The sequence below is a fragment of the Alligator mississippiensis genome, chromosome 14 (genome assembly GCF_030867095.1).
Source record: "Alligator mississippiensis isolate rAllMis1 chromosome 14, rAllMis1, whole genome shotgun sequence".
NCBI lineage: Eukaryota > Metazoa > Chordata > Crocodylia > Alligatoridae > Alligator > Alligator mississippiensis.
The window spans coordinates 40,830,101-40,856,870 of record NC_081837.1 but is presented as its reverse complement, the minus strand read 5'-3'; the positions used below and the strand labels follow the sequence as shown (position 1 = coordinate 40,856,870).

At 58.8% G+C, this 26,770-nt stretch overlaps 1 protein-coding gene across 4 annotated transcripts in view; it reads left to right on the top strand.

Annotated features, from left to right (window-relative positions):
* KLHDC8A (kelch domain containing 8A) overlaps positions 1–24,278 on the top strand; it is a 35,588-nt gene extending 11,310 nt beyond the window's left edge. For 3 of the 4 annotated variants that reach the window (XM_059717023.1, XM_059717021.1, XM_059717022.1), the window contains 6 exons: positions 2,923–2,987; positions 3,192–3,625; positions 19,012–19,176; positions 21,138–21,353; positions 21,822–21,923; positions 22,758–24,278. In XM_059717023.1, the coding sequence (XP_059573006.1) occupies positions 3,247–3,625; positions 19,012–19,176; positions 21,138–21,353; positions 21,822–21,923; positions 22,758–22,951 (1,056 nt within the window). In that variant the 5' untranslated portion in view covers positions 2,923–2,987; positions 3,192–3,246 and the 3' untranslated portion in view covers positions 22,952–24,278. The remainder of the gene's footprint in view (positions 1–2,922; positions 2,988–3,191; positions 3,626–19,011; positions 19,177–21,137; positions 21,354–21,821; positions 21,924–22,757) is intronic. The other variant, XM_059717024.1, reaches the window with a different exon arrangement.
* Positions 24,279–26,770: the final 2,492 nt, after the last annotated feature.

Genomic DNA, 26,770 nt, shown 5'->3' with positions numbered 1-26,770 from the left:
TTCAGAGGAGGAGGGGAAGGACAGGAGACTGTTTTCCTGCCAAGGCAGCTGAATTCAGACGGAGCTTGAACGTCAGCTGTGTAGATGATTAATGCACCAGACTCTCTGGACACCTGGGCTCTGTTTGACTGGGGTCACAGCTGGAATGAAGTTGGCAGGTCTCTGCAAAGTTGTCCTCACAAAGGGCCTGATCCCAAGTCTAGCGGTGTCAGTGGAGAGGCTTTCATCTCCTTTGGCACACTTAAGGTCAGGCCCGTGCCCCTTGTGATCTAGAATCATAGACAATGTGGGTTGGAAGGGACCTCAGGAGATCACATCTAATCCAACCCCCTGCTCCAAGCAGGACCAGCCCCAACTACATCATCCCAGCCAAAGCTTGGTCTAGCTGGGTCTTAAACACCTCCAAGGATGGAGACTCCACCACCTTTTTGGGTAACCCGTTCCAGTGCTTTACTACCCTCCTAGTAAGAAAGATTTTCCTAATACCCAACCTAAACTTCCCTTGTTGGAGTGAGATGCACTAGGGAGCCTGCCATGTGAGAAGGAAGCTTGCATGGGAAGTGTCTGCCCTGGGCCACGATCTCACTTCCACCCCTACTGAGTGTCCGTAACCAGGCAGCTGGGGCAGGGACAGCTCCTCCATGCCACAAGTCCTTGCACTTGGGGGTTTCAGTGGATTTTCCTCCTTGGAGCCCTGCTGCCTCAATGGTGCTGGACTGTGCTAAGTGGTAGTGGCCACCCATCGGATTCCTGCTTCCTGGTCAATACATGCATGGTCCAGAGAGCAAGAAGCGCTGATACTTTTGTTCCCATCTAAGTATATAGAAATGTATTTGAGCATAGTCCTGGCACTCGCCCTAAAGAGGAGCAGAGCCATCGCCAGGAAGTTCGCTTTGTACTTTTGCTGTAGGGCATAAATTAAAATAAGTCCCCAGCACTTGTATCGTGCCTTCCATCAGCAGTTTTTAGTTGGCTTTGTAAAGGTCAGTATCTGTAGTCCTTCTTTATTGATGGGAAGAATAGAGGGATGATGTGATTTGCCCAAGGTCAGGGAGCAGGGCAGTGGCAGAGGCAGGAAAAGAGCCCAGCTCTGTTAAGGGGCTCCGCTTAGTAAAGGCTCTTTGGGGCTGTCACCTCAGGAGGACATAATCGACCATCCAGGGTCTTCCTCATTGCCCTGGTCCCTCTAGCATTAAGACCCTCTGGCCCTTCTCTCCTCCTGTTGAGAATGTGCTCCGTGTGGTTCACTGAGCACATCACGATCCCGGCTCAGATCCGAAACGATGGGTGATTAAAGGGAGTTGTAGGTGGTTGTTGCTAGGCTACAGACTCTCTCAATCTGCTCTCGCTGTGGAAGGGCTCCATGGCGGGGAGATCTGAAGAGGTGCAACCAGGACCAGAGGCAGAAGTGCTTCCTGCACTGTCCGTGCACCAAGACCCACCCGAGACTGTGTGTGGCGTCTAACGCTGGGGTCTGGCTGCTGCTGAGATGGGCTGTGGGATGCTAGGATGTCCTGTGATAGAGCCTAGCCCTGGAGATAGCTGGAGCCTGCGAGCTCTTGGTCCACAGCCATGATTTAGCAGTGCAACCTCCACGAGGAGGGTGCCGGTCCCTTGCTCATGCAGTGCAAGGGTGCCTGGCGGCAAGCTGTTTGCTTCTTCCCTGGTCCTGGTGACAGAGAGGAAGTTCAGCTGGCCCTCTCAGGGACCACAGAGGGTCTCTTGCTTTGCTTGACTTGACCTTGCCTAGGAATAGAGGTCGCTGACCCTGCACCCCTCTCTGTAAGAGACATGGATGCCGTGTTCAGCCTTAAGACAATAGGCGAGGAGAGGTGATGGGAGTCAGCCTCCATCCATGGCAGCACAGAGGAGTTTGATGAGAACATCTCCAGGGCAGTCGGGTTTCCAAGAGTTAGTGGAAGGGGGCTCCGGCTCAGACAGAACAGAGCTGGGGTCTGGATTCCTGCTTTCACTCTGTCTCCCATCCCGTGTGACCCCAGGCTCCCTATTCTCCCTGTCCTTCCCCTCCTTGGTGAGGATGGCACCACGACAGCTCTACCGACGCTAAGTACTGGGTACCGAAATGTCAAATAGAGCCAGGGCAATGAGGACAAAGGGTCTTGCTGCGCAGGCCAGTAAACATCCGTGCGTGCTTCCTTTATTCACAAATATCCGCTCATCCCTAACACCACAAGCCCAAGCTGCAGGGACCAGCTTGGGATGCCTGGAGAGAAAGGTTGTGTGCCGCAGCCGGGTGCGTGCCCACAACCCACGCTGCGTGGCTGTCTGTGTTTGCGGAGGGTGAGGGGAGGGAGAAACCCGACTTGACTTTCAGACAAACTACAAAGCAGCTCCGGTTATGTAAGGAAGGTTGAGCTCTCCATGCAGCGTGCCCCTATTCATGCCTAGGTGTGTGGGTGGGCAGCTGCCTTGCTCAGTCCCCTCCTGTGTCTCTCTTTCTCCCTTCATTTATTCATCTCATCTGCATGTTTAACAGCCACTCGGAGAGAGGGAACAATAATCCTGGGTCTACAATGGGAGCTTGTGCCTTTCACTCTCTCTTAATGGGCTGCTCTTTGGATCCCTTACAGTTCAGCTGTAACAGTGCACGAGGCACAGCCGGAGAGCCGTGGCTGCGGGGCTGGAGGGCTTGCACGCTGGATGCCCCCAGCATGGGTTCCCCGGGCAGGCTTCTCTGCGGGCGCAGGATGTGGTAGACACCGGGCAGGAATAACGAAGGAGAGCAATCATATCAGAGAAGAATTCAACAAAGAAAAGTTCCTTCTAAGCCAGGAAACCCCTGAGCCAGGCAGAAAGCCGACAGTTTGCAGCATCTTTTCTTTGAATGTCACTCGGGGGCGGGGATGCACGGGAAACTGGGTTAACGAACTGAATCCAACCTTATTTGCCTTTCCTTTTTAGGACCGGTCTCTGTGTGAGCCTCTGGTGGATGGGGAACTGCAGGATTAATGGAGACGCGCTGAAAGGTACTGGCCCTGCTTCCATGTGTGTGCGTGTGCATGTGTGTGCGGTAGCTAGATCCCAGGGATCGTGGAGACTGCGTGGACATGGAGGTATTGATTGTGGAGGCTTCGCTGCGCTCCCAGCTGCCTGGATCTCTGGGGGTGCAGGTTTCTTCTCTCTGTTGCATTTGCCTGCATGTGATGCTTTTCTCTCCCTGTGTTTTGCAGCATAGCCGGCCCCCTGGCAGGCACGGCACATGCTTGCCCTCGCCTCTGACGGTGCATGATGGAAGTGGCCAGTATCAAAGACTTCCAGTGGAAAACCCTGGCGCCTCTCCCCAGCCGCAGAGTCTACTGCTCCTTGGTGGAAGTAGGAGGGCAGGTCTTTGCCATCGGGGGCTGCGATGACAATGGTGTCCCCATGGACTGCTTCGAGGTGTACTCCCCAGAAGCCGACCAGTGGAACTCCCTCCCTCCCATGCCCACGGCCCGGGCTGGTGTAGCGGTGGCCACCCTGGGCAAGCGGATCATGGTGATCGGAGGGGTTGGAGTGAATCAGATGCCCCTGAAGATCGTGGAGATGTACAACATCGACGAGGGCAAGTGGAAGAAGAGGAACTCCCTGAGGGAAGCAGCGATGGGCATCTCGGTGACTGCGAAAGGCAAGGAGAATTTGTTTGCTACTGCAGGCCTGTGGCTGGCGGGGAGGTGTGGGGAGCACGGCAGAGAGGAGTGGGCTGGGCAGAAGGGCTCCAGGGGCAAGGGGGGACTTTGAGATGGGACGGGAGAAGGAGCCCCTTTCCCTGGGAACATGAACTGGGCCTTGTCTGAGGCTGGAGGAGTTGAATCAATGGGTTGCCTGCCCTTCTGCGACATCCCTTGTGCAGGGAGGAGGGACCAGCACCCTCACAGCCCTGATCCCGAAGGAGACCCCTGACTGAAGCCACTGGGTACAGATAAACCCTGCGGCTCTCCCACTCCCCAGCTCTCTCGGTGGATAGTGACCTCTGTTGCCCCCGTGATTATTTTTTATTCTGCTAGGCTCTAGCTTCACACAGGAGTCCAGACTTCCCCAGGGTTTGGGTTCAGGCCCATTTCTACTTCCAGCTTTCTGTACTTCAGGGAAGGAAGCTAAGAGGGGTTCAGGGGCCAGCTCTGCTTCTGGGTACAACAGGGTCAATCTGGAGTGACTTCACTTGGTTTGCCCATGGCAGGATTGGCTCCCTGGGTTGTTTCTGGTTACAGTTATTTCTGAGGCCCATTAACCCGGTTTGCAGAGGCGCTGACTGCTGGAGACTTCACGGATATCCGTGGGAGTGAGGAGCACCTGGCGCCTCTGCAAACCAGGCTGTCAAGACCCTCCTCGCTGCCTCTAACCTACCCGGCCCTGCGAGGCTGGGGCTGGAGCCACTGGAGCATCCCCAGGGTGGGCACCCCCAGGCCTGCAGCACCCTTGGGCCCATTGCTGAACCTGGGCTGTGCCTACACCAGGCTGAGATGGCTTCGCACCCCACGCTGGCCCTGCAGCTGTGTGCGTGGGGCAGAGGGTGCTGTGTGCCTGCAGGGTGTGGGGCCCAGGGTGCTCCTGGGGCCGCCGGGCACTGCCCGTTGCTGCTCCAATGCCCTAAGCTGGGCTGGCCCTGTGGGCAGCACCACAGCCTCCAGCATGGCTGCAGTGCAGCCGGGGCAGGACCAAGTGCCTTGGACTTGCCCTGACTCCCTTCCCGGCTCTGTCGGCACTTGGTGCTGCGCTGGGACAGGAAGCCCAGGCTGGGCCAGGCTCAGGCCACAACAACTGAGCTGGGCCCGTGGCCACGAGGAGGTGTGAGTATTGACTAGGGCTCAGGTGAGGCCATGGCACAGCCCTGAGCCTTCAACCAGGGAGGTGCTTAGTGCCTGAGCAGGCAGGGGCAGGAGCAAGCCCCATCTCCTCCCAGAGCCTGAACCCCAGGGCTCCAATGAGCACCTAAGGAGGCACTCGGAGCAGTGCTTGAGCCAGGAGGGCAGGGGCAGCCTTTGGGAAGGGGCAGGGAGCTCCTCCCAGACCCTCAGGGAGCCCTGCCTGTGCCCAGGGGTTCAAGCAGCCCCCCCAGAGCCAGGCAGGTCTGCAGTTCAGCAGGGGTCCCAGGGGGCTTCCCCAGCAAGAGGGAGGTCCTGGCTCCCTGCAGGAGTCCTGGGCTCCCAGAGAAGCAGGCACACAACCAGGGGCAAGGGTCACATAGGGGGTAGATGGGGCCATGCCACAGCGAGAGCACGCTTCTGCCTTGGAGCAGGGGCTGGAAGAGGTGGGTCTGCCTTCAGCCTGTGGCCATGTGTGCTCATGATCCAACACAGGGGAGGGCACCCTGCCAGGAGGGCAGAGGAGCTTGCGTGCAGTCCTGGGGGAGAGCACCGGTCCCCTGGGCTCAGAGGCCCCCACGTCCAGAGCAAGGCTCTGCCCCCAGCGCAGGGCGGAGGAGGGCGTCCCACGGCAGGGGCCGCTGGCCTGCCCCTTTCGCAGCTCCTGTACAGCTTTGGAGAAGCTCGTTGGGGCGGTGAGCGGCGTCCTGGGCACAGCGTTGTGACCCCTCTATGAGGACAGAAGCCCTGGGGTGCTGGTTTGGGTTTTGCCAGTGGCAGCCCGGGTAATGGGCCTTTGCCTTTTGAGGGCCCCAGAGGCAGCTCCACAACTCGACCTTGGTCTGAACCAGGCCCCGGGGAGAGTATTTGGGCAGGTGGCCTTCCCTGGGTCCCCACATATCCGCAGCTCATGCGGGGGAGGCCGGGAGGAGCCACCTGCCCCGCAGGGCCGGGAGCTCATCCCAGTCTGGAGTGAGGTGCTGCTGCCTCAGGGTGCGGGCAGTGCCTGGGCAGGAGGGCAGGGCAGGGCCGGGCAGGGGCACCTCGTGCAGGGCAGGAAGCTCCCCCAGCTGACCCCAGCAAGCCCTACCTGTGTCTCAAACCTACCTGGTGCTGCGAGGCCAGGTTTGGAGCCGCTAGAGCATCCCCAGCGTGGGCACCCCAGGCCTGCAGCACCCTTGGGGCTGCTGCACCACCAGGGCAGCCGGGCGGGTCTGCAGTGCAGCAGGTCCCAGGGGTCCTTCCCCCGCCCACCCCACTCCAAGAGGGAGGTCCCGGCTCCCTGCAGGAGTCCCAGGCTCTTGGGGGCAGGCCCAGAGTGGGGGCAAGGTTCGTTGGGGTGGAGGGGCCATGCCCAGAGCAGGCTCCTGCCTTGGACAGGGCTGGAGGAGGGGGTGCTGTAGGCAGGTCTGCCTCCAGCCCACGCCCAGGGGGTCGTGATCCAGCACCGGGCAGGGGAGAGGGCAGTGGAGCTCATGTGCAGCCCTGGGTGGGGAGCACCGGTCCCCTGGGCTCAGAGGTCCCCCACAGCTGGAGCAAGGCTCTGCTCCCAGTGCAAGGCGGAGGAGGCCCCGGGGAGAGTATTTGGGCAGGCGGCCTTCCCTGGGTCCCCACATATCTGCACTCTGCAGGACGTGGCTGTCCAGCTCCCCAAGGGCAGCCCGAGGCCGCTGCTGCCCCCCAGCCCCAGGTGTCCCTGAGAGCCGGGGGGCCGGGGCACGGTGCTGCAAAGCATGGGCTGGGGGTCCCCATTCCCTTGTGGCTGGAAGCCTCCGAGCCCCGTCTCTGCACCCCTTGGCTGGGGTCACACAGGAGCTGGGACCCTGCAGCGGCGGTCCCTGCTGAGCAGCCACAGACAATTGTTCCCCGCAGCCCAGAGGGATGTCCCCAGTGGCTTTTTTCCCAGGCAGCACCATGGGCCCAAATAAAGGCAGACCTCTCTGCCACCGTACTCAAATATGGGTGGCTGCAACAAGTCCTCTCCAGCATGGCAAATATGATGGCCCTTGGCCCACAGCAGCTGGGCAAAGCAAGAGTGAAAGCCAGGGCTAGAGGATGCTGGCCTTGTGCAGTCAAACTCATTGACCCTGCCTGAAAGGATGGGGCTCTGGCCATGAGGCAGGCAGAGGCAGCAGCTTTCCTGGGGCTCCCCTTGTAGAGGGGCCAGTGTGTCTGCATGGAAAGAGTCAAGGGGCCCAGAAGTGAAGATCAGGGCTAACAGGGTCCTGTGGTGCACAGTGCAGGGACCCCCAGTATGGGTGCTGAGGTCCTGGGTTCAGATCCCAGCCTTTCCTTCTTTTATGGGGAGGCGCCGTCCTCTTTCAATGGAGGGGCCTGGCCGATGCGCCTCAAGGGGCCCAGGGCCGGAGCAGCTTTCAGCCTTCCCCAGTAGTCTGGTGGAAAGGGTGCTACTTTAGATAGCAAAGGCTATGAGTTCAAGGCCTAATTTGGCTGGAGCTCCCTGGCTCTGCAGTGAGAGCAAACCAGCCTGCCTGAGCATCTGAAACCCTGGTGTAACAGTGGGGTGTTCCCTTGAACATCAGGGTTTCCCAGTTTTTCTGCCAGTGCTCTGTGTTTTAACAGCAATCACCCCTGGGCACCGGAGGGGAATCAGTTGCGTAAGAAACGGGGGCACCCCTCTCCTCCCAACCCTCTGGCTGCACCGTGCGCTAGGATCACTACAAAGGATCCCCCGGGGCAGCCGGGCCACCCGCTCACCGCTGGGCCCGGGGCCAGTGCAATGGGCCACAGAGCCACACTCCACTGCTTGCTCTTCTGCTGCACCCGGGGGCACGGCCTCTACACATCCCGTCTTGGCTGCGGCGGGGCTGCCCTGCCCTCTCCTCTCCGCTCCTCGCCCTCGTGCCTGAGCAGGGCCCGACTTTTCTGCCGCTCTCTGGATTGAGGCGGCTCCTGCTGCTAAAACCTGCAGCAACACCCAGCGCAGCCCATGTGCAGCCCTGGTCCTCGAGCCCGGCTCGGGGCAATAAGAGGGGCTCCCAGGGCAGGGCTCCGCTGTGTCCCGGGGTAGACACTTATGTACCGGGGCACGGCCACCCCTCTGCACAGTCACCGCACCCGAAACAGCTGCCGGGTGCAAGGGCCCCTAGCTGAAGTCCAGCCCAACCGAGGGTTTGCCTTCTTCGGACTCCGCACCCTCCTGCCTCGGGGCCTCCCCGGCCCCCGGCTCATCTCCCCCGGAGGCAGCAACACAGCTCGTGCTCGGAGCCGGGCCGCGCACGAAGCGCAGCCCCGGGCCAGCCCGCGCCTCGCCAGGGTCAGCGGGAGCGCGCGCCCGTCCATCAAGGCAGCAGCCGGAACATGCGCAGTAGAGCCCAACCCCGCCCCGGGCTTGAACCCGGGGCTGCAATTGGTGCTGAGCCCCGCCCGAGCAGCCCTGATTGGAGGCTGGGCAGGAGCCTGGGGCGGGGTGGGGGCCTGGCTGAAGGGCCGGAGCAGCCTTCATTGAAGCAAGCGAGTGCCTTAGGGGCTGCCCTGGGTGCGCGAGCCGGCCGGGCGGGCGGGGAGCGCAGGGAGGCGCTGCCCGTGCCCGGAGCCGGCAGCGGGGGCTCCAGCCGGCCTCGAGCAGAGCGGGGGCGAGACGGGCCGGCGGGCCATCGCCTCGTGCCCAGGCCGGGGCAGCACCGCGGCGAGAGGCTCGTTCGCCAAAAGCCTGGCTCCGAGCACGAGCTGTGTTGATAAGCCGGGGGCTGGGGAGGCCCCGAGGCAGGAGGGTGCGGAGTCCGGAGAAGACAAGCCCTGGGCTGGGCTGGGCTGGGCTGTAGCGCGGGGCCCTTGCACCCGGCAGCTGTTTCGGGTGCGGTGAACGTGCAGAGGGTGGCCGTGCCCCGGTACATAAGTGTCTAGCCCGGACACAGCAGAGCGGGTGAGCGCGGGGCATCCGCCTGCCCTGGGAGCCCCTCTTGTAGCCCCAGCCGGGCTCCAGCACCGGGGTGCACATGGGCTGCGCTGGTTGTTGCTGCAGGTTTTAGCAGCAGGAGCTGCCTTGCTCCCCGGGGCAGCGGAAAAGAGGGGCCCTGCCAGGCAGGGGGGAGAGGAGGAGAGGGCAGCCCACGGGTGCTTTGTAGCCCCCCACAGCATCCAGTGCAGCCACAGCCTCCCTTCTCCTTGCAATGGAGGGCCTGGGCGGTGCGTGTCAAAGGGACCAGGCCCGGAACATCTTTCAGCCTTCCTCAGTAGTCTGGAGGTAAGGGTGCTACCCTAGGTGGCAAAGGTGGTGGGTTCAAGCCCCCACTCTGGCTGGAGACCTCTGGCCTCTCAGCCTGTGGTCAGTCCCTGGAGCCTGTGGCCTGGTGTATGAGGAAGGAGGTAAGTGTGGTGAGCAGAGAAGGTGGTAAGTTGGGGGAAGGCTGGCTGGGAGGGGGGCTGAGAGAGGTTGGAGGTGGTGGGGAGCTGAGGGGGAAGTTGGAGGCAGGGGGGGGGTTGGCTAGGAAGGTTGGGGTAGGAGGCAGGCTGAGGAAGGGAAAGAAAAGGAGGTTGGAGGGGCTATGAAAGGAGAAAGAGGGGTAGTTTTTTTACTGTAAGTTTTCAAATTTAAAAACCTTTCTTCCTTGCCCCCTCCCTCCTCTACCTTCCCCCCTGCCCTCCTCTCCTCTCCTCTCCTCTCCTCTCCTCCCTCCCTCCCTCCTCCTCCTCCACCTTCCCCCCCTGCCCTCCTCTCCTCTCCTCCCTCTTGCCACCCCCCACCAACTTACCACCACACTTACCTCCTTCTGTCTACCTGGTCACAGGAACCAGGGACTTGCTTGCTGCAGGCTGAGAGGCCAGAGGACTCTAGCCAGGGTGGGGCTTGAACCCACCACCTTTGCCACCTAGGGTAGCATCCTTACCTCCAGACTACTGGGGAAGGCTGAAAGATGTTCCGGGCCTGGTCCCTTTGACACGCACCGCCCAGGCCCCTCCATTGAAACAGGAAGGCACCTCTGCACAAAAGGGGACAAGGCCAGGACTTGAACCCACGCCCTTATCACCCACAGAGAGAGGCCCAGCACTGTGCACCACAGAACCTGCCTGGTTCAGGTTCTCATTTCTGGGCCCCTTGACTCTTTCCCTGCAGACACACACTGGCACCACACAAGGGGAGCCCCGAGAAGGCCGTGAGCCCTGCCTGCCTCCAGGCCTGGTGGCCAAGGCCCCGTGCTTTCAGGCAGGGACTGTGGGCTTGGCTCTGTACATGGCCAGTATCCTCTGGGCCCGGCTTTCACTCTTGCTTTCCCCAGTGGCGGTTACCCAGCCGCTGCAGGCCAAGGGCCATCATATTTGCCATGCGGGAGAGGACTTGTTCCAGCTGCCCACGCTCAAGTCCGGAGACATCAGGCTGGAGGCCGGGAGGTCTGCCTTTGTTTCCGGGTACGGGAGCTTCCTGGAAAGAGCGGAGCTGCGCTGCACGTCCCCCTGGGCTGCGGGGACCAGTGTTCTCCAGCTGCTCAGCAGGGACCACCGCAGGGTCCCAGCTCCTGTGTGACCCCAGCTAAGGGGGTGCAGAGAAGCGGGGCTCAGAGGCCTCCAGCCACAAGGGAATCAGGACCCCAGCCTGTGCTGCTCAGCACCGTGCCCCAGCCCCCTGGCTCTCGGAGACCTGGGGCTGGAGGGCAGCAGTGACCTCGGGCTGCCCTCAGGGAGCTGGACAGCCACGTCCTGCAGACCTTGGATACGTGGGGACCCAGGGAAGGCTGCCTGCCCACATATGCTCCCCGGGGCCTGGCTGAGACCAAGGTCAAACTGCAGAGCTACCTTCAGGCCCCAAAAGGCAAAGGCCATGAGCTGGGCAGCCACCGGGCAAAACCCAAATCAGCACCCCGGGGCGGCTGTCCTCGTACAGGGGTCACCGCGCTGCACCCAGGAGGCCGCTCACCGCCCCAACGAGCTTGTGCCGTGCGAAGGTGCACAGGAGCTGCGCAAGGGGCAGGCCAGTGGCCACCGCTGTGAGACACCCTCCTCCGCCCTGCGATGGAGGCAGAGCCTTGCTCCGGCCGAAGGGACCTCTGAGCATCAGAGACCGGTACTCCCTGCCCGCAGGACTGCACGCGAGCGCCTCTGCCCTCCTGGCAGGCCCCTGCCCGGTGCTGGATCACAACCCCCAGGGCGCGGGCTGGAGACAGACCCGCCTGCAGTCCCCTCCTCCAGCCCTGTCCAAGGCAGGAGCCTTGCTCCGACCGTGGGGACCTCTGAGCACTGCAGACCGGTGCCCCCTGCCCCCAGGACTGCAGCGAGCTCCTCTGCCCTCCTGGCAGGGCCCTGCCCGGTGCTGGATCAGGACCCCCTGGGCATGGGCTGGAGGCAGACCCGCCTGCAGCCCCCTCCTCCAGCCCCATCCCAGGCAGGAGCCTGCTCCTCTGGGCATGGCCCCTCCGCCCCTGCCCTGCCCTCCCACCCTGGGCCTGCCCCCGAGACCCGGGACTCGTGCCGGGAGCCGGGACCTCCCTCTCGGGGCGGGGGGGAAGGACCCCCGGGACCTGCGGCACTGCAGACCCGCCGGCTCCGGGGGTGCTTGCCCCGGGCACAGGCAGGGCTCGCCGGGCTCAGCGGGGGGAGCTCCCTGCCCTGCCCCGCCCTCCCGCCCGGCACGGCCCGCACCCCGGGGCGGCAGCACCCCGCTCGGGGCTGGGACGAGCTCGGGCGCCGCGGGGGGGGCAGGCGGCTCCTGCCGGCCTCCCCCGCACGAGCTGCGGCCCCGGGGCAGCCCGCGCCTCGCCGGGCGGAGGAGGTCGCTCCCGGCCGGCCCGGCTCTCGGCGGGGCCTCGCGAGCACGAAGCGGAGCGCGGGGGCGAGCGCGGGGCGGAGCCGGCTCCGGGGCTGCTCCTGCCCCAGTGCCCCCGCCCGCCCCGCCCGCCCCGCGCTGCAGCCCCGGCCGGGCCCGGGGAGGCTGGTGCGGCGCCGGGCGGGGGCTCGGGGCAGTGAGGTTTTTTGTTTTTTTTTTTCTTAAAAACATTTTATTAGCAAACCAGACCGTAACAAAAGGCTCAAAACGACCTCCAAGAGAGGCTTCACAAAAGGAAGCCCCGTCCCCCCAATCCCTCTTCTTATGTATCTCTGTCCTAGCCACTTTCTCTGTCTTCCCCCCACAAAAGAAGAGGCCCGCCGGGCCTGTCGCCAGGACGGGGGGCACACCAGCGCCGTGTACAGGATTAGCGGCAGCAGGCACTGTTTGATCACTTGCACCTTCCCCCTGGATGATAACCCCCGTGTGCGCCACAACCCCACCGTCTGCTTCACTCTCCCCTCCAACACTTCCCAAGCCCGTTTCCCTTTCCCCTGGATATCCATCCAGACACCCAGCATCTTCAGTTCCTCCCTTTCCACCCGTAACTCAAAGTTTCTCAATTTCCCCCCAATTCCCTACCGCAAGCACTATGCTCTTGCCCACGTTCAGCCTCACTCCGGATGCCTCCCCAAACTCGTCTACGTGCTTCAAGGCTCTTCCCAGGGACACCTCGTCCCTCACTACACATGTCACATCATCCATGTATAGGAGGACTTTCAATTCCCCTCCCCTTGGCACTCTCACCCCGCTAATCACCCTATCCCCCTGATCCGTTGTGCCAGAGGCTCGATGGCGCAGACAAAGAGCCCCGGCGACAGCAGGCACCCCTGTCTCACCCCTGAGTCCACTGCAAAGGCTTCCCCCAGGAAGCCCCTCACCAGCACCCTGCTCATAGCCTTCCCATAGAGTGCCCGCACCCACCCCACAAATTCTCCCGGCATCCCCATCCCTTCCAGAACCCGAAACAGAAACTCATGCCCAATGCCGTCGTACGCCTTTTGCAGGTCCAGACTCGCCACTAGCGTGTTCCACTTTCGTTCCGTGACATACGACAGCATGTCCCGAAGCACCCAGAGTGCTTGTGTCGTTCGCCGCCCCCCCACTGCGCACATCTGTTCCTCACCCAGCACCTGCGGTAACACCGCCCCCAACCTCGCCGCTAGGATCTTGGAGAATAATTTATAATTGGCATTCAACAAGGTGATTGGCCTCCAGTTCTAAATGTGCTCCCGTCCCCCTTTCTTGTAAATCAAGACCAGGACACCATGGGTAAACCCCACCCTACCTGACCCCACGCCATGAATTCCTTAAAAAGGGCCAAGAGATCCCCCTTCACTAAGTCCCAAAACTTCCCGTAGAAATCCACCGGGATCCCGTCTCCTCCCGGCATCTTCTTTAGTGGCATCGTTCTCAGGACGCCCAGCATTTCGCTTTCCGTCAATTCCTTTCTCAGACTCTCCCTCCCTTCCTCCCCCACCTTTCTTTCCAAACTCCCCACCAGTCCCTCCACTTGTTCCTGCCGCACAGCTTTCCTATGAAACAAATCCTTGTAATATCTAGTCACCTCCTGCAAGACCCCTTCCACATCCTCCACCCTTCCTCCGTCGGAAGTGCAAAGCGCCTCCATCACCCGCTTTTTGCTTTTCACTCGTAAAGCGAAAAAACTTCTCCATTCCTCCCCCTCATCCACCCACTGCGCCTTGGCCAGGAACATCTGTTCTTTCATCCTGGTGCGGAACCAATTTTTCACCCCCTCTCTCGCTCTTTCCCATTCTCTCTTCACTGCTTCCCCCTTCTTCAACTCTTCCCACAATCTTTGAACTTCTCCTTGCAAGCGTGCAAGCTCCTTCTTTTTCTGTCGTGCCTTTCTCCTCCCCGCATCATTGAACCACTCTCGCACGCGCCCCTTAATTTCTACCCACCAGTCCCACCGGGTTGGGAAAAAGGGTTGCAAGGTTTGCCACTGGCGATACACCCTTTCAAAGGCAATGCATTCGTGGGGATCGTCCAATAATGAGGCATTTAGTTTCCAGACTCCTTTCCCCTGCTTGAGCCTCTGCCCGATGCCCACCTCTACCCACAGCACGCGATGATCTGAGAAACTCACATCGATCAGTCGCTTCCTGCGGATCTCCAACCCCTCTGACACCAGCACAAAATCGATCCTTGGTTGCCCCTGTTCTCCCGGATCCACTCTAGTAAACACCCCTGACCCTTCCCAAATGTCTTGGAGCCCCTCGTCTTTAATCCACCCCCACAGCCACTTCCCCCTACTACCCATCCCGACTCCCTGCCCTATTCCAATTTGCCCACCTTCTTCAACAAAGCAATTAAAATCCCCCAGCACAATCTGCGGTCCTCCACCTGCCACACACATCCCCAATTTATGCAAAAAGGGCATCCTCTCCGCATCCTCGGCTGGGGCGTAGACATTGTACACAGTCACATCCACGCCCTCCACCTCCACCACTGCTTTCTGTAGTCTCCCCTCTTCCAAGGCCTGCTGGGCTTTGATTTTCCAACCGCCTTCCCTTGCCAGAATTCCCACTCCCGCTGATTTATTCTCATTTGAAACCCCCCACCACGACGGTCCAACCCCCCATCGCTCTTCCAAATATTTATAATTTCTCCCCCGTGGGATCCCATACTCTTGCAAGCACAACACTTGTGTGTGCAGATCCTTTAAGGTTTTTGACATTGTTTCCCATCTCTGCTTCCCGTATAAACTTCGTACATTTGAAGATGCCACTGTCAATGCCATCCAGGCTGTTTTCCAGAAGAGTAAACCCTGCATCAGATGTCGTCTGTGTCGCTACTTAGGTGTGGGGTGTCTCCCCTACCTTGCTGCATCCCCGTAGTCCTGACCAAAAAGTCAATCGCAGAGGAGCTCAGGTAACCATCACTTTCCTCCCCTTCCCCTTCCTCAACATTTTGTTCCTCTGCAGGCATCTCCCTGCTCGTTCCCACTGCTGTTTCCAGCACTCCCCCTTCTGTCTCCTGGACCTTTCCCCCTTCCACCTCTAGCCTCTTTTTCTTTGGCTTTGCACTCCATTTCTTCTTTCTTTTCACCGAAGAAGCCTCCTGCTGGGCCGTGGTGCTGCTCCAGGCAGTGCCCGGCAGGGCAGGGAGCTCCCCCAGCTGAGCCCAGGGAGCACTGCCTGTGCCCGGGGCAAGCACCCCCGCCAGGTGGGAGCAGGTGGGCTCCAGCCGGCCCCGAGCAGAGCTTGGGTGAGACAGGACAATCGCCTCGTGCCCAGGCCGGGGGCAGCAGGGGAGCGAGAGCCTCATTTGCCAAAAGCCTGGCTCCGAGCCACTAAAACACTAAGCACAGGCAGAAAACCAGGATCCCTCCACTCAGGGAGACTGGCTTGCCCCCACTGAAAAAGTGAGACTCTCCAGCCAGGCTAGGGCTCAAACCCACAGCCTTTGCCATCTAGGATAGCACCTATACCACCAGGCTACATGCTACTCCGGCCCTGGGCCCCTTGACACGCAACACCCAGGCCCCTCCATTGAGAGAGGATGGTGCCTTGTCACAAAAGAATGAAAGGCTAGGATCTAAACCCAGGACCTCAGCACCCATACTGCAAGGCCCTGCATTGGGCACCACAGGACCCTACTAGACTTGACCTTCACTTCTAGGCCCCTTGACTCTTTCCATGCAGACACACTGGCCCCACTACAAAGGGAGCCCCAGGAAAGCTGCTGCCCCTGCCTGCCTCATGGCCAAAGCCTCATCCTTTCAGGCAGGGTTAATGAGTTTGACTCTGCACAAGGCCAGCATCCTCTAACCCTGGCTTTCACTCTTGCTTTGCCCAGCCGCTGTGGGCCAAGGGCCATCATATTTGCCATGCTGGAGAGGACTTGTTGCAGCCACCCATATTTGAGTACGGAGGCAGGGAGGTCTGCCTTTATTTGGGGCCATGGTGCTGCCTGGGAAAAATGAAGCCACTGGGGACATCCCCCTGGGCTGCGGGGAACAGTTGTCTGTGGCTGCTCAGCAGAGACCGCTGAGGGGTCCCAGCTCCTGTGTGACCCCAGCCATGGGGGTGCAGAGAAGTAGGGCTCGGAGGCCTCCAGCCACAAGGGAATGGGGACCCCCAGCCCATGCTTTGCAGCACCGTGCCCCGGCCCCCCAGCTTTTGGGGAGACCTGGGGCTGGGGGGCAGCAGTGGCCTTGGGCTGCCCTCAGGGAGCTGCACAGCTGCATCTTGCAGAGCTCGGATATGTGGGGACCCAGGGAAGGCCGCCTGCCCAAATACTCTCCCCGGGGCCTCCTCCACCTTGTGCTGGGGGCAGAGCCTTGCTCCGGCTGTGGGGGACATGGAAAAGGCAGCTCCCACCTCTAAGTGCACTCCTGGCAAGCATGGTGGGGCGTGTACCTGCCTGGATCTGTGCAAGGAGTGAGGGCGGGCTGCCGCTGTAGGCTTTGCCCCAGGCGACAAACTTTGATGCTTCAGCACTGCGTGTGCCCCAACAATTTGTGTGGAGCAGCTGTGAAGAGGTGGATCTGGGGTGGGGGGAGGTACTTGTGCCCTTGCACCCCACTTTGATTCCTGCTGCACCCAAAGTTTAAACTCCGCTGCTGAGCATTTCTAGTTAGACAGTGCTGGGGGAGTCCCTTGACTTCATCATGGCTTATTGTCACTGCCCTGATCCCTCCTACACTCCTCCTGCCACCCTGGTGAAGGGCCCTCTCTTCTTTTGAATGGTCTTGATGATCTTAAGTCTTGATGATCTCTGATTTCTGTGGGCCCTGGAAAAACTTTGAGCTTCCAGCACCACAACAGCCCACCAGCATGAGGAAACAGTGGGGAAGTGAGGACAGATGCTGTGTGCTATTTTGCTCAGTGCACGAGCCCCGAGCGCCTCCTTATACCTCCCTCCATGCTGCCCTGGCATCCAAAGGGCATATGGAAAAGGCTGTGGGCTCTGCCTTGTTTATCTGGGCCTCCTGGGTCTCCTTTTTAAGGAGAGGATGAACAGGTTGGAGCAGACTGGGGCTTGGAAATGCCCCAAGCTGGGGACCCTATTCTCCCACAGCACGCCTGGGGTCAGTGAGTGCTCTGCGCTGCCCAGGATTTTGACCATTTCTCCCACCTGATCTCCAGACAGCTCCCCTGGATTGGAAGCAGCTTGCTTCTATGCCGTGCTGGGCTGTCTCCTACAGCAGTGGGTTTCAGTGGAGATAGTTGAGGCTTTTATTCTTTAAAAAATATTTACAGTCCTTGAGCAGATTTCATCCCTGCTGTAAACCCAGATGCACCAGGGAGTGCTTTGGCCCAAGAAGCCAGGATCCTAAATAGTTATCACCATCCTGGAGCACACTGCCTTGCTGTCATAGGCTTGCCCCGCAGGGCTGGGGACTTGCTCTGAGTACTGGCTGGTTACTGAAGAGTTGCTTCGGGGCCAGGCTGTAGCCATTGGTTTCTGGTGTTTCATCTCTGGAAATGGGGGAGCACTGGAAGGTTTGTTTAGCCAAAAATCCTCTGTACCTGGGACTCTGCTCCCTGCCTGGCGTTGGTTACGCCGCTGTCCGTGCACTGATGTGGGGTCAGCTAGGAGCAAACTGCTTCCAAGGCTTGTGTGCGTCCTGGCTCTTACCCCGTGGTCTGGGTCACAGTGTGAGCACCCTTTGCCAGCTCTGTCGCGCTTCACCCCTTAGCATGGTCTGGAAGGCATGCTGTTGCCTCTTCTGTAATTTGAGTGCGGCATCTGTATGACCTCATCTCTCCTTACAGGGAACAATAGCTCGGCACTTTGTGATGCTGTGCTGGCTGGGATACGCAACCTGTTCTTCCAGCACACCTTTCATAACATACCTGCCTCTGGGGTGCACGCCTACAGCCTTCCCTCCTTAACCACTGGGATGCAGGCCATGGCCTGCAGAGCTGGGTGTCGGGAAGCCCAGGTCTGACTCCCAGGAGGGGCAAGCTTGAGCCCTCCATGCAGGAGGCCCTGAGACTGGAACAGCGAGTTGTGTTGTAAGCTAGCCACTGGCAGAGCTCCATGTGCGAGCTCAGGATTGACTAGCTGAGCCAGCTGCAGGCTGGGATTGAGGAGCACATGCTGAGCTGGGGCTGGGCAGCACCAGGACTGGCATAGCAGAGTGTGGGCTGCAGGTCCACACTGCAAAGCATCCGAAGAGGAAGCCCAGGACTGGAATAGCAGAGTGGGGTGCAGGTACAGGATAGTAGCACTGGCAAGGCTCGGCATGGGGAGTGCCAGGCCTGCAAGCCAGGACTGAGGGGCTTGCCAGAGCCGTGCATGCATGGGATAGAGCACCTGTCCTTGCTGTGCCTAGCTGTAGCCAGGGCTCTTTACCCCTCACTCGCAAGAGCTCCCTTTTCTCCCATAATTCAGACCTCAAGCAAAGGGCCAGCTCAGAGTTGGATCTAGACCTGTCTTCCCTCCCAGATCTCTAACACGGTTTCACTCTGACTTGCAACCGCTTTACAAAAGCCACATCTGGCTCCAGCAGGCTGGGGTGTGTGCCCCTCCAGGACTAGTGCAAGGAAACAGCACTGTGACATGGGTGCCGGCTTGCAGACACCTGGGAAATGGGCTTTTTCTCTAACACACTTCTTCCAGGCTACCAGTTCTCCCTTCAGCCCTACCAGGTTCAATTTCCAAGCACCAATCTTGGGCCTGTGAGACTCTGGGAGCAGGTGTGTGAATGCTGATGCCTCCTGTTTGCAGAGACCCATTAGTGGGCTGGAAAAAAAGCCTCCCGCAGACAGAGGGGCATGAGAGCCGGCTCAGTGAGGGACAGAGGAGGCTGTGCCCCGTGCTGGAAGCTGCTCTTCCAGCTGAGAACACAAAGGTGCTTTATTTATTGCAGTGCTATAAATATCCCCTAGCGAGGTGTGCTGGGAGAAAGGGATAAATGACCATTGTTGCAGAAGGGAAGAGAAGCCAACTGGCAGCTGTCCCTGGTTTCTTAACCCTTTCCCTGTCCGGGCCAAGTGCCCCGATGCCCTTGCAGCAGGATGTTTTGTTGCGGTGCATGATGACACAGGTTTGCCCATCACCATGGGCATCACGGGAGGCTGCCAAGGATTGCACAGGGCTAAGGTTGGCCCGAAGCTACCAGTGGCTGTGCACAATTTGTATCGAGCCTACTTGGGATCGGTGACTCTGAGGACGCTGTGTCGTTCGCACTGACGGTTGAGTCCGTAGTGCACCGACTTGGGATTCAGGAGACTCTCCGTTACCTCTCAGCACTGCTGGGTCTATGACCAGACTTGAGCCATTCTGCTTCCATCCAGGAGAGAGCAGTGCCACATGCTGTCGCAGATCCTTGCACCTGCGCACTTTTAGGCTGGGGGAAGGGGAAAGAGGGAGTGAGGGGGGCCACGAGCCAGGGAAATAGCTGGACACACTCCTGAGCCCTTGTTGCTGTCTTTGCTTTTTGGCCCTGTGCAGACTACAGAGTCTATGCTGCCGGTGGCATGGGCCTGGACCTGCGGCCTCACAACTACATGCAGCACTACGACATGCTGAAGGACATCTGGGTGTCGCTGGCAGCCATGCCCACACCCCGCTACGCCGCTGCCTCCTTCCTGCGTGGCACCAAGATTTACGTGCTTGGTAAGGACAGACCCAAGCCATTCCCCATTGCTCTCCCATGGGGGATCACTCCTCTGAGCCCTGGGCCCAGGGTGAATGCTGAGGGAGGGGTCATTCCCAAAAGGGGACATTGTGGAAGCTGCGTCCCTCCCCTCCGCATACTGCTGTCCGTGAGCACCCTGTGTTTAGCTGCCGGATATGCAGCTGTGGAAGTTTGCATATCCTGAGGGATAAAACCAAGGCCTGCACAGAGCATCCAAGCACCACATCAATCCGAGGTAGAGGCACAGGCCGTGGTCAGGCTGGCTGCAGGGGGGAGTTTCACTATTGCCTGCCCTACTTAGCAGCAAGTCTGGAAGTGTGTGATGGTTGCCAGGTTTCCAGCTCCAGTTTTAGACCACAGACTCCCATACAAGCCTCTGGCCTTTAATAACAGCAGCAATACAGCTGCTTAGCTTCTGAGAGGGAGAGTCGATGTCTCGAAAGCACAGCACAAGTATTAAGGGCCCATTCCATAATGATGAGAGCCCCATTGACGTCAGTGGAGGCAGGCCCTTCGTCCTAATTATCCCTTTGCAGGGAGTTGGCATCATTATCCTCGCCTTGTAGATGTGGAAATTGAGGCATCTGCAGAGTTGGAGCATCTGTCAGGAAGCTGGGATAGGAATCCAGGAGGGCTGATCATGCTCAAGCCACCAGGTAGTTTTGCCTCTCTAGGGAAGTTCCCAGTAAAGAACCTTTGATCCATTTGAAGTTCATCCGTTGCTCCTACGCAAACAGTTTGCATTGCCTTGGAGCAAGCCTGGGCTTCCAGTCTTCAAAGTGGCGCTGAGCTTCTGAACCGAAAAGAGCTGTGATCATTTGCATTGGCCTTATACAAGAATAACGTGGTGCCGTTTTGTTATTATCCCAGCATCGTGTGCTGGGGCGTGTTACTGGCACCGAACCTCATCTGAGCTGCAGAGCTCCTGAGCCTGCAGTACCCACCCTGCTGCTATGGATGCAGCTTGATTACATTGCCACCCACTCAGTGCCTTCCAGGGCTAGCTAGTGCTGCTGTCACTGGAGAACAGGGTGAGTGGTGCAGAACAAAGATGTGTTTCCATTGCCTGAGATTGCAGGAGAAACTGGAAAATGTCCAGTCCCGTCTGGTCTCAGGCTGAGAACTGTGAAATTCAGGGCTTCAGAGGGCACTGGCTAATTACAATCCATACTTCTGAATGCCCTTCACTGCAGAAGTCATAGGCCTTCAGATGGGCACAGTGGAGATCCTGCATCAAGAACCAGTAGTGTCATGACTCTTGTGTTGTTTGCAAGTCTGCTGCAAACAGCCACATGTCTGTACTCCCTGGGTAACTTTTGCTTTGTACGGCCGTAGTAAGCATTTTGGGGCAGGGAGTCTGGTTTTGTTCAGTGCTGTACGGCTCCAGGCACAGACAGGTTCTGGTCCATGAATGAGGCTTGCAGGCCTTACCATGGAGATGATGCTAACCATGCTCTTCTGCAAATCCCAGGCATTAGGTTTTGTGCATCCCCTCCCTGCCCTCCAGACCTGGGAATTAAACTACCCAGCAGTCCTCCCTCACCACATCCTCTTCCCACTTCCAGTCGTCAGTGCTCTTCTCCCCCAGTCTGAGTAGATATTTCTATGTTTCAAGATACTGACCTTGTCCCGTGGGAAGCAGACACTGTTTATGAAGCATTTTCTTCAGTCCCATTTCCCAGTGATATGCAGGCTGCTCTGGGCCTATCAATCCTGCTGACAAGTCACTTTAAGACAAACAGGCGACCAATGGGCAGGGCAGACAAAAGGAGAGGATGGGGACGATGGTAACCAGATGATGGGGTTGCACGGATCCAGATTACCTGAGACCCACCTAGCTCCTTTCAGCTCCCAGGTTACTCAGAGCTCACCCCAGAGAGTCACGGGATCCATCTGGCTGATGGGAGCCCTGATGCATTTGTCCCCCTCTCTGTCCCAGGCGGACGGCAATCCAAGTACGCCATCAATGCCTTTGAGGTCTTCGACACCGAGACCAGATCATGGACCAAGTTCCCAAACATCCCCAGCAAAAGAGCCTTCTCCACTTTCGTGCCCACGGAAAGCAAGCTCTTCAGCCTCGGGGGCCTGCGGCAGGGCCGGCTGTACCGGCAGCCCAAGTTCATGAGGACCATGGATGTGTTTGACATCGAGCAAGGTACCCACCCACTGGGGGAGGATGTGCAGTACAGCGAGGGCATATGTCAGGCAGCTGGGTCTGTTCTTACGTGCCAGATGCTGAGGGCCGTAGCCCCTTCTCTCTACCTTTGCTGAGAGTCAAGGGCTTCTGCACCCTGCAGGATTGCCTGCTGACCCCTTGAGCCCAGCCCCGACCCTGAGCTGGGCAGCAGGACCGCAGGTGGCGAGCCCACTGTCCAGGCAGCCTAACCTTTCTCCTGGGGCACTGCAATGAGATACCCTGACCACACAGGGGACAGGATACCCCAAGGGGAAGCTGCCTTGCCTGGAAAACCAGCTTTCTGAATTCCAGCTGGGCAGGTTGGGTTTGGCTGTGCCGCATCTGTTTCCAGAGGTAAGAGATGTATGCCGGGGTCCCAGAGCCAGTCTTTAAGGTGGTGGCATGCTGAGTGGCACATGTGTGTGTGTCCGTCCTCTCTCCCATCAGGTGGCTGGATGAAGATGGAGCGCTCCTTCTTCCTGAAGAAACGGCGAGCAGACTTTGTCTCTGGCTACCTGAAAGGCAGGGTCGTCGTGGCAGGGGGGTTAGGTGAGGAGCTGTCAACAGAGCAGGGAGGCATTTGCAGACATCTTTATGCGATGGAGGAGCCTAAGTCTCATTGTCACAAGTGACTTAGGCACTGTCCTTCAATGAGAACCAGGGATGGTTTTCAAAACCACATTAACAACTCTGTGAACGTAAGGAAATTTTCCCATCAGGCATCTCAGTGCCTAGGTCATTTTTGAAAATACAACTCAGGCTCTTGGAAAATGTCACCTGAATGGATCAGACTTGCACAGGTGACTGCTGGTTTTGAAGTCCTGCTACTTTATTTTCTTGGCTGGCTCAAAACAGACTAAGAGCAGCACCTGTCACTTTGGGCCACCCAGAAAAGTCCTTGGGCCCAGGCATATGTATGGGCCGCACAACCGTGGGCTGGCACAGTGACTCTCAAGCAGGGTGCCACCCTGGCATGTCACCAGATCCTTTGAAGGGTGCTGCAAGGTGAGGAGCTAAGCAGACAAGCTGAGTAAGTAAATTAAGTCTCGGGCTTGTCCTTGCTTGAAGCATCCTCCCTCTTCAAGGAGCTAGGTGCTGTAATATAAAAATGAGTTTTTGAAATTGGGTGCCTTGCCACTCACAAAGTGATGGAGGGTGCCTCAAGTCCAATGAGGGGTGCCTCGAGTCCAAAAAGGTTGAGGACCGTGGGGCTAGAAGAACTGACTTCCTTATAGCAGGTGGAGGGGGGAAGAGGTGGGGCCAGGGCTTAAGAGGTGGGGTGGGGATTTATTCTTTTTCCCTGCTCAGATCAGACTTCTCCCCCCGTTATCATTATACGCTTATTTCATAATCAAGCATCTTCTGCTCCTTGGGCTCTCTCAGGGAACCAGCCGACTGTCCTGGAGTCAGCCGAAGCCTTCCACCCGGAGAAGAACAAATGGGAATGCCTCCCGCCCATGCCCACCCCTCGCTGCGCCTGCTCCAGCGTCGTGGTGAAGAACTGCCTGCTGGCCGTCGGCGGCGTCAACCAGGGCTTGAGTGATGCTGTGGAGGCGCTGTGCGTGTCTGACTCCTAGCAGGCCTCTGCCCAAACCCCCCCACAGCTGGCGGTCCTAGGAAGGCGGCAGGGGTGAGGACACCACCAGGTCCGCTCCGTAGAGTCCCTCGGCACTGGAGTTGTTTGCACTCGCTCCCCTGCTCTCCCTGGCTGCAGCTCTGCCGTCATGGTTTAGTCCAAGGAAAGGGGCCACCTTCTCTGCCTCCGGGATCTCGTGCCTCTCGAGGCCAGCGCTGCTCTGATGCTATTTGTTAGCAAAGGCTCCTGACTGCCCATTAACCAGTCCTGCTATTCACAGCTCGATCGCTCCTCTGGACAGCCTTGATCTCCACCCCTGCTCTGGGATCCCACAGCCCTCGGTCCAGCCTTCAGATGAAGCTGCTGGGAATGCACCAGCTCCTCTCCGCAGTAGTGGAAGCTGCTGAGCCTGGGTGGGACGCTTTGACATGGGGACCCCCCCCCACAGCTTCCTGTAAGGGTCCGGAAAGCAACCCAGCTGAGAACAGCTTCCACCGGGGAAGGGACCTTGAGGTCAGGGCAGAGAGTGGTGTGTCCTCACACCCTCCTGTCCTCCCCTTCTGATCACAGCTCATAGCTGCAAAGTCACGGGGGAAGCGTGCGGATCCAGACAGGCCAGGGAAAGCTTCTGCTGTACAGGTGGAGCTGACCTGTTTCTGGTGGGGGACTGCAGCAGCTGGGGCTGAAGGCTTCAGGGCAGGCTGCAGAGGGAGAGACCTGCCTAACCATGCTGCCAAGCAGAAAAAGGACCCTCCTGGGCCAGCGGGCACCAGTCTGATGGCAGGACTGTCAGTGAACCCCTTCCCATTAAGCTGTAGACTTTGACTGTTGCTTCACAGGAGCCAAAAGCGCTCTCAGGGACAGGACATGGGGGCTCATGCTGGGACTGCTTTCCACGGCGGGTAGCTCTGCCTGTAGCAGCAGAAGCCCAGGTCTGCCTTCTCTCACTTTATTGCAGAGATGGGCTTTCGGTGCGACATGACAACCCAGCCCTGGACTCCAATCCCAGGTGATGCCCTGGGGCGTTTGGAGCTGGGGTTTGGGTTTGTTGCATTGCAGAGATGAAGAACCTTTTGCAAACCCCAGGCTCGGGTCTTGCTTTGCATTTCTAGTGCCCTGCCAAGCCTGGACAACCGCCCTTGGCTCCTCTCACCCCGCTGCGTTGCAACGCACAACCAGAATGCCACCGCCGCCATCCTCTTTTTCTCTCTGTTTTATGGTTCCCCTCATGGCTGGTCGTGTCCAAGTGCACTGTGATGGACAGCTGTGGCTCTCGTGCATAGCGGCAGCCCAGGCCAAACCCACCTCCATAAAGTCTCTTGAACCAACACTCCCAGTGCTGAGCGATTCTTTCCACTCCTCCTACCTATGGTTGGGGATTTGCAGATCTGGGCCATGGACCTGAGGGAGGGGGAGAGCCAGCCTGGGGAGCACTCTCTGGTGCCAGCATGCATAGGGGCTGCCACGAGACACTGATTCGAGGAGAGCCCTGACACCGCTCCAGCCCTGGCCTCTCGGGCGTCTGATGTGCATTTCATAATGAAGCTGTCGGCCTCAAAGGCAAGTTGTTTTTGATGGCTGTGTGACTGCCATGCTACAAGCCCATCCCGCAGGTGAATTGCTCCCTTGCTGTCCTGTGGCCAGTTAGCAGGGCTTTGGAAGGGAAATGCGTGTCCACAGGTCTCAGGGGAACGGCGCTGGTGCTTGGTTGTGTTTAAAGGTGGTGGGTGTGAGCACAGATTCACTCTCGAGCCTGTACTGCTGCACTGGTTTGCTCTAGCTGTGCCAGTGGGGCTCAGCCAGGGCTTTATAGGTGCCTGGAGAGCTGCTGGGAGCACTCAGTGATGGGCTGGGATGAAGGGGCAAGCGGTAGGTGGACAAGGCTACCCAGGCATTCATGCCAACACCAGCTGGCCGTGGAGGGGTTATACCAGGCTTGTAAGGGGCCTGATGGAAGTAGTGATGGGTGAGCCCAGGATTCACTCCCCACATCGCTGCCGATGAAGCTCTTCCTTGGGCTGCCCCAACAGAGCAGCCAGCAATAGCACAGTAGGCCATGGTCATGGCTAACATGGCAGATGCTGGTTGAGATCCAAGAGCAACAGCCACCAAGGCCCTTTAGAGATGAGGGATCCCAGGCTAGGATTGTTCCCTGCTGTTGGGCTGGGCTTCTGTGCCCCGTGCTGCACAGTCAGTGCTGCAGACCTATCTGCCATGGCTTTTGTACTGCCAGCAGCTAGTGGGGAGTTTCAGAAGGAGGCTTCAGAGCTGAAAGCCCTTTACCCTCCCCTGCATATGTTGACCCTATTTTACAGGGCCAGCCAGGCACATGGTCTTGCCAGGCTGGGCAGCCCTGTTGCCACTGCACATATTTCTGGCCTCAACTAAGCAAGCTGTGCCAGCTGTCATGGGTCTCTCCAAAATGCATGTCCAAGGCTTCCCAGCCTGCAGGGTCACCAGAACCTAGCAAAGGGTCTTCCAGCAAGCTGGGATTGAAGACACACCGCTGTCATACTGAAATGCTCTACTGGGCCATGCACCTTCAAACCAGCCTGTGTCCGCACTAGCAGGTGAGGCTTTAACCATTCACAGAACAGACCGGGAGTGTCACCACTGTGCCTGGCAGTGCTTTCCGCTGGGGAGAGCCAGCCTCAGCGCAGATCGGGCATCTTCAAGGAGTGAATGTGCACAGACGATGGAGGCCCCTCCGACAACCTGCTGCAGGTACATTGGCTGTGAAGTGATGCTGATGCGACTCTGGTGCCTGGCACAGCAAAACAACCCCTGGAGTCTCCCTGGACAGGCTGCAGTACGTTCCCAGGCTCTTTCCAGATGTCAGCATGGAGCAAACTAAGGGATATCATGGCACTGGGGAAATCTGGGCCAGGGAGAAGGGTCATTCAGGGGACTCAGACAAGTCCAGGGTGCATGGATAGTGTTGAGACAGTGTGGTGACAACGCGTGCTCTGGGCCAGGGTGTTGTGCAGGAGCAGGTGTGGGTTGTTGTCCAGGATCTTCATCCCGGAGGCTGAGATGCCCCTTGAAGCTGGGGGTGACTCGGGGATGGGGGTGTCTAGCAAGGGCCCTGCTCCCCAGGGCTGCTTTCCCAGTGCTGGGCTGCAAAGGAGCGAGGTTGCCTTTTGGGGCCGTTCCTGTGCAACTCTGAGGACACCTAGCGGCTTTTTAGGGCAACAGCCAATGCGGGGAGCCCAGTCTGGTGATTTTGCACCTAGAAGAGACCAGAGCAAGAGAAGGGTCCTACAGACATACTGTCCAGGCTGCTCTCCAAGGACCCTGTTACACTGGAGCTGCACAGGGAAAGGCAAGGAAAGGACTGTGTGTAGGGTAGACTTAATCTTTGTAGGGTAATCTCTGGCTGCATCACCATGAGATAGTCTAACAACACTGTGCAGTAGCGCGGCGGGCAAAAACCGTGCTAATAGTCTGCTGCGCAGTGTTACTAGGCTAACGCGCAGTAAGCGTCACAAAATAGCCGTGTTCCAGCACGACTGTGCAGTAACTCTAGTTACTGCGCGTTTAGTTAGTACTTCATAAGGAAGTACGAAAATGTGCAGTAATTAAGATGCATTAATGAACATGCAGATACACCCTCTGTGTCCTATGGGGTGGGGATACTGCTGTGAGGATTAATACACAGAAGCGGGGGGGGGCTCACCTCCTGTGTGGTGGGGCTGAATAGCTCCCTTGGAGAAGGCCTCCATTTGTAGCACCAGCCCGGTGCTTTCATGCACGGAGACAGAGAAGGACTGTAGCTGCCTCATGATGCAGCCACCCTTCGTCCATGCCAGAAACAGCTGGG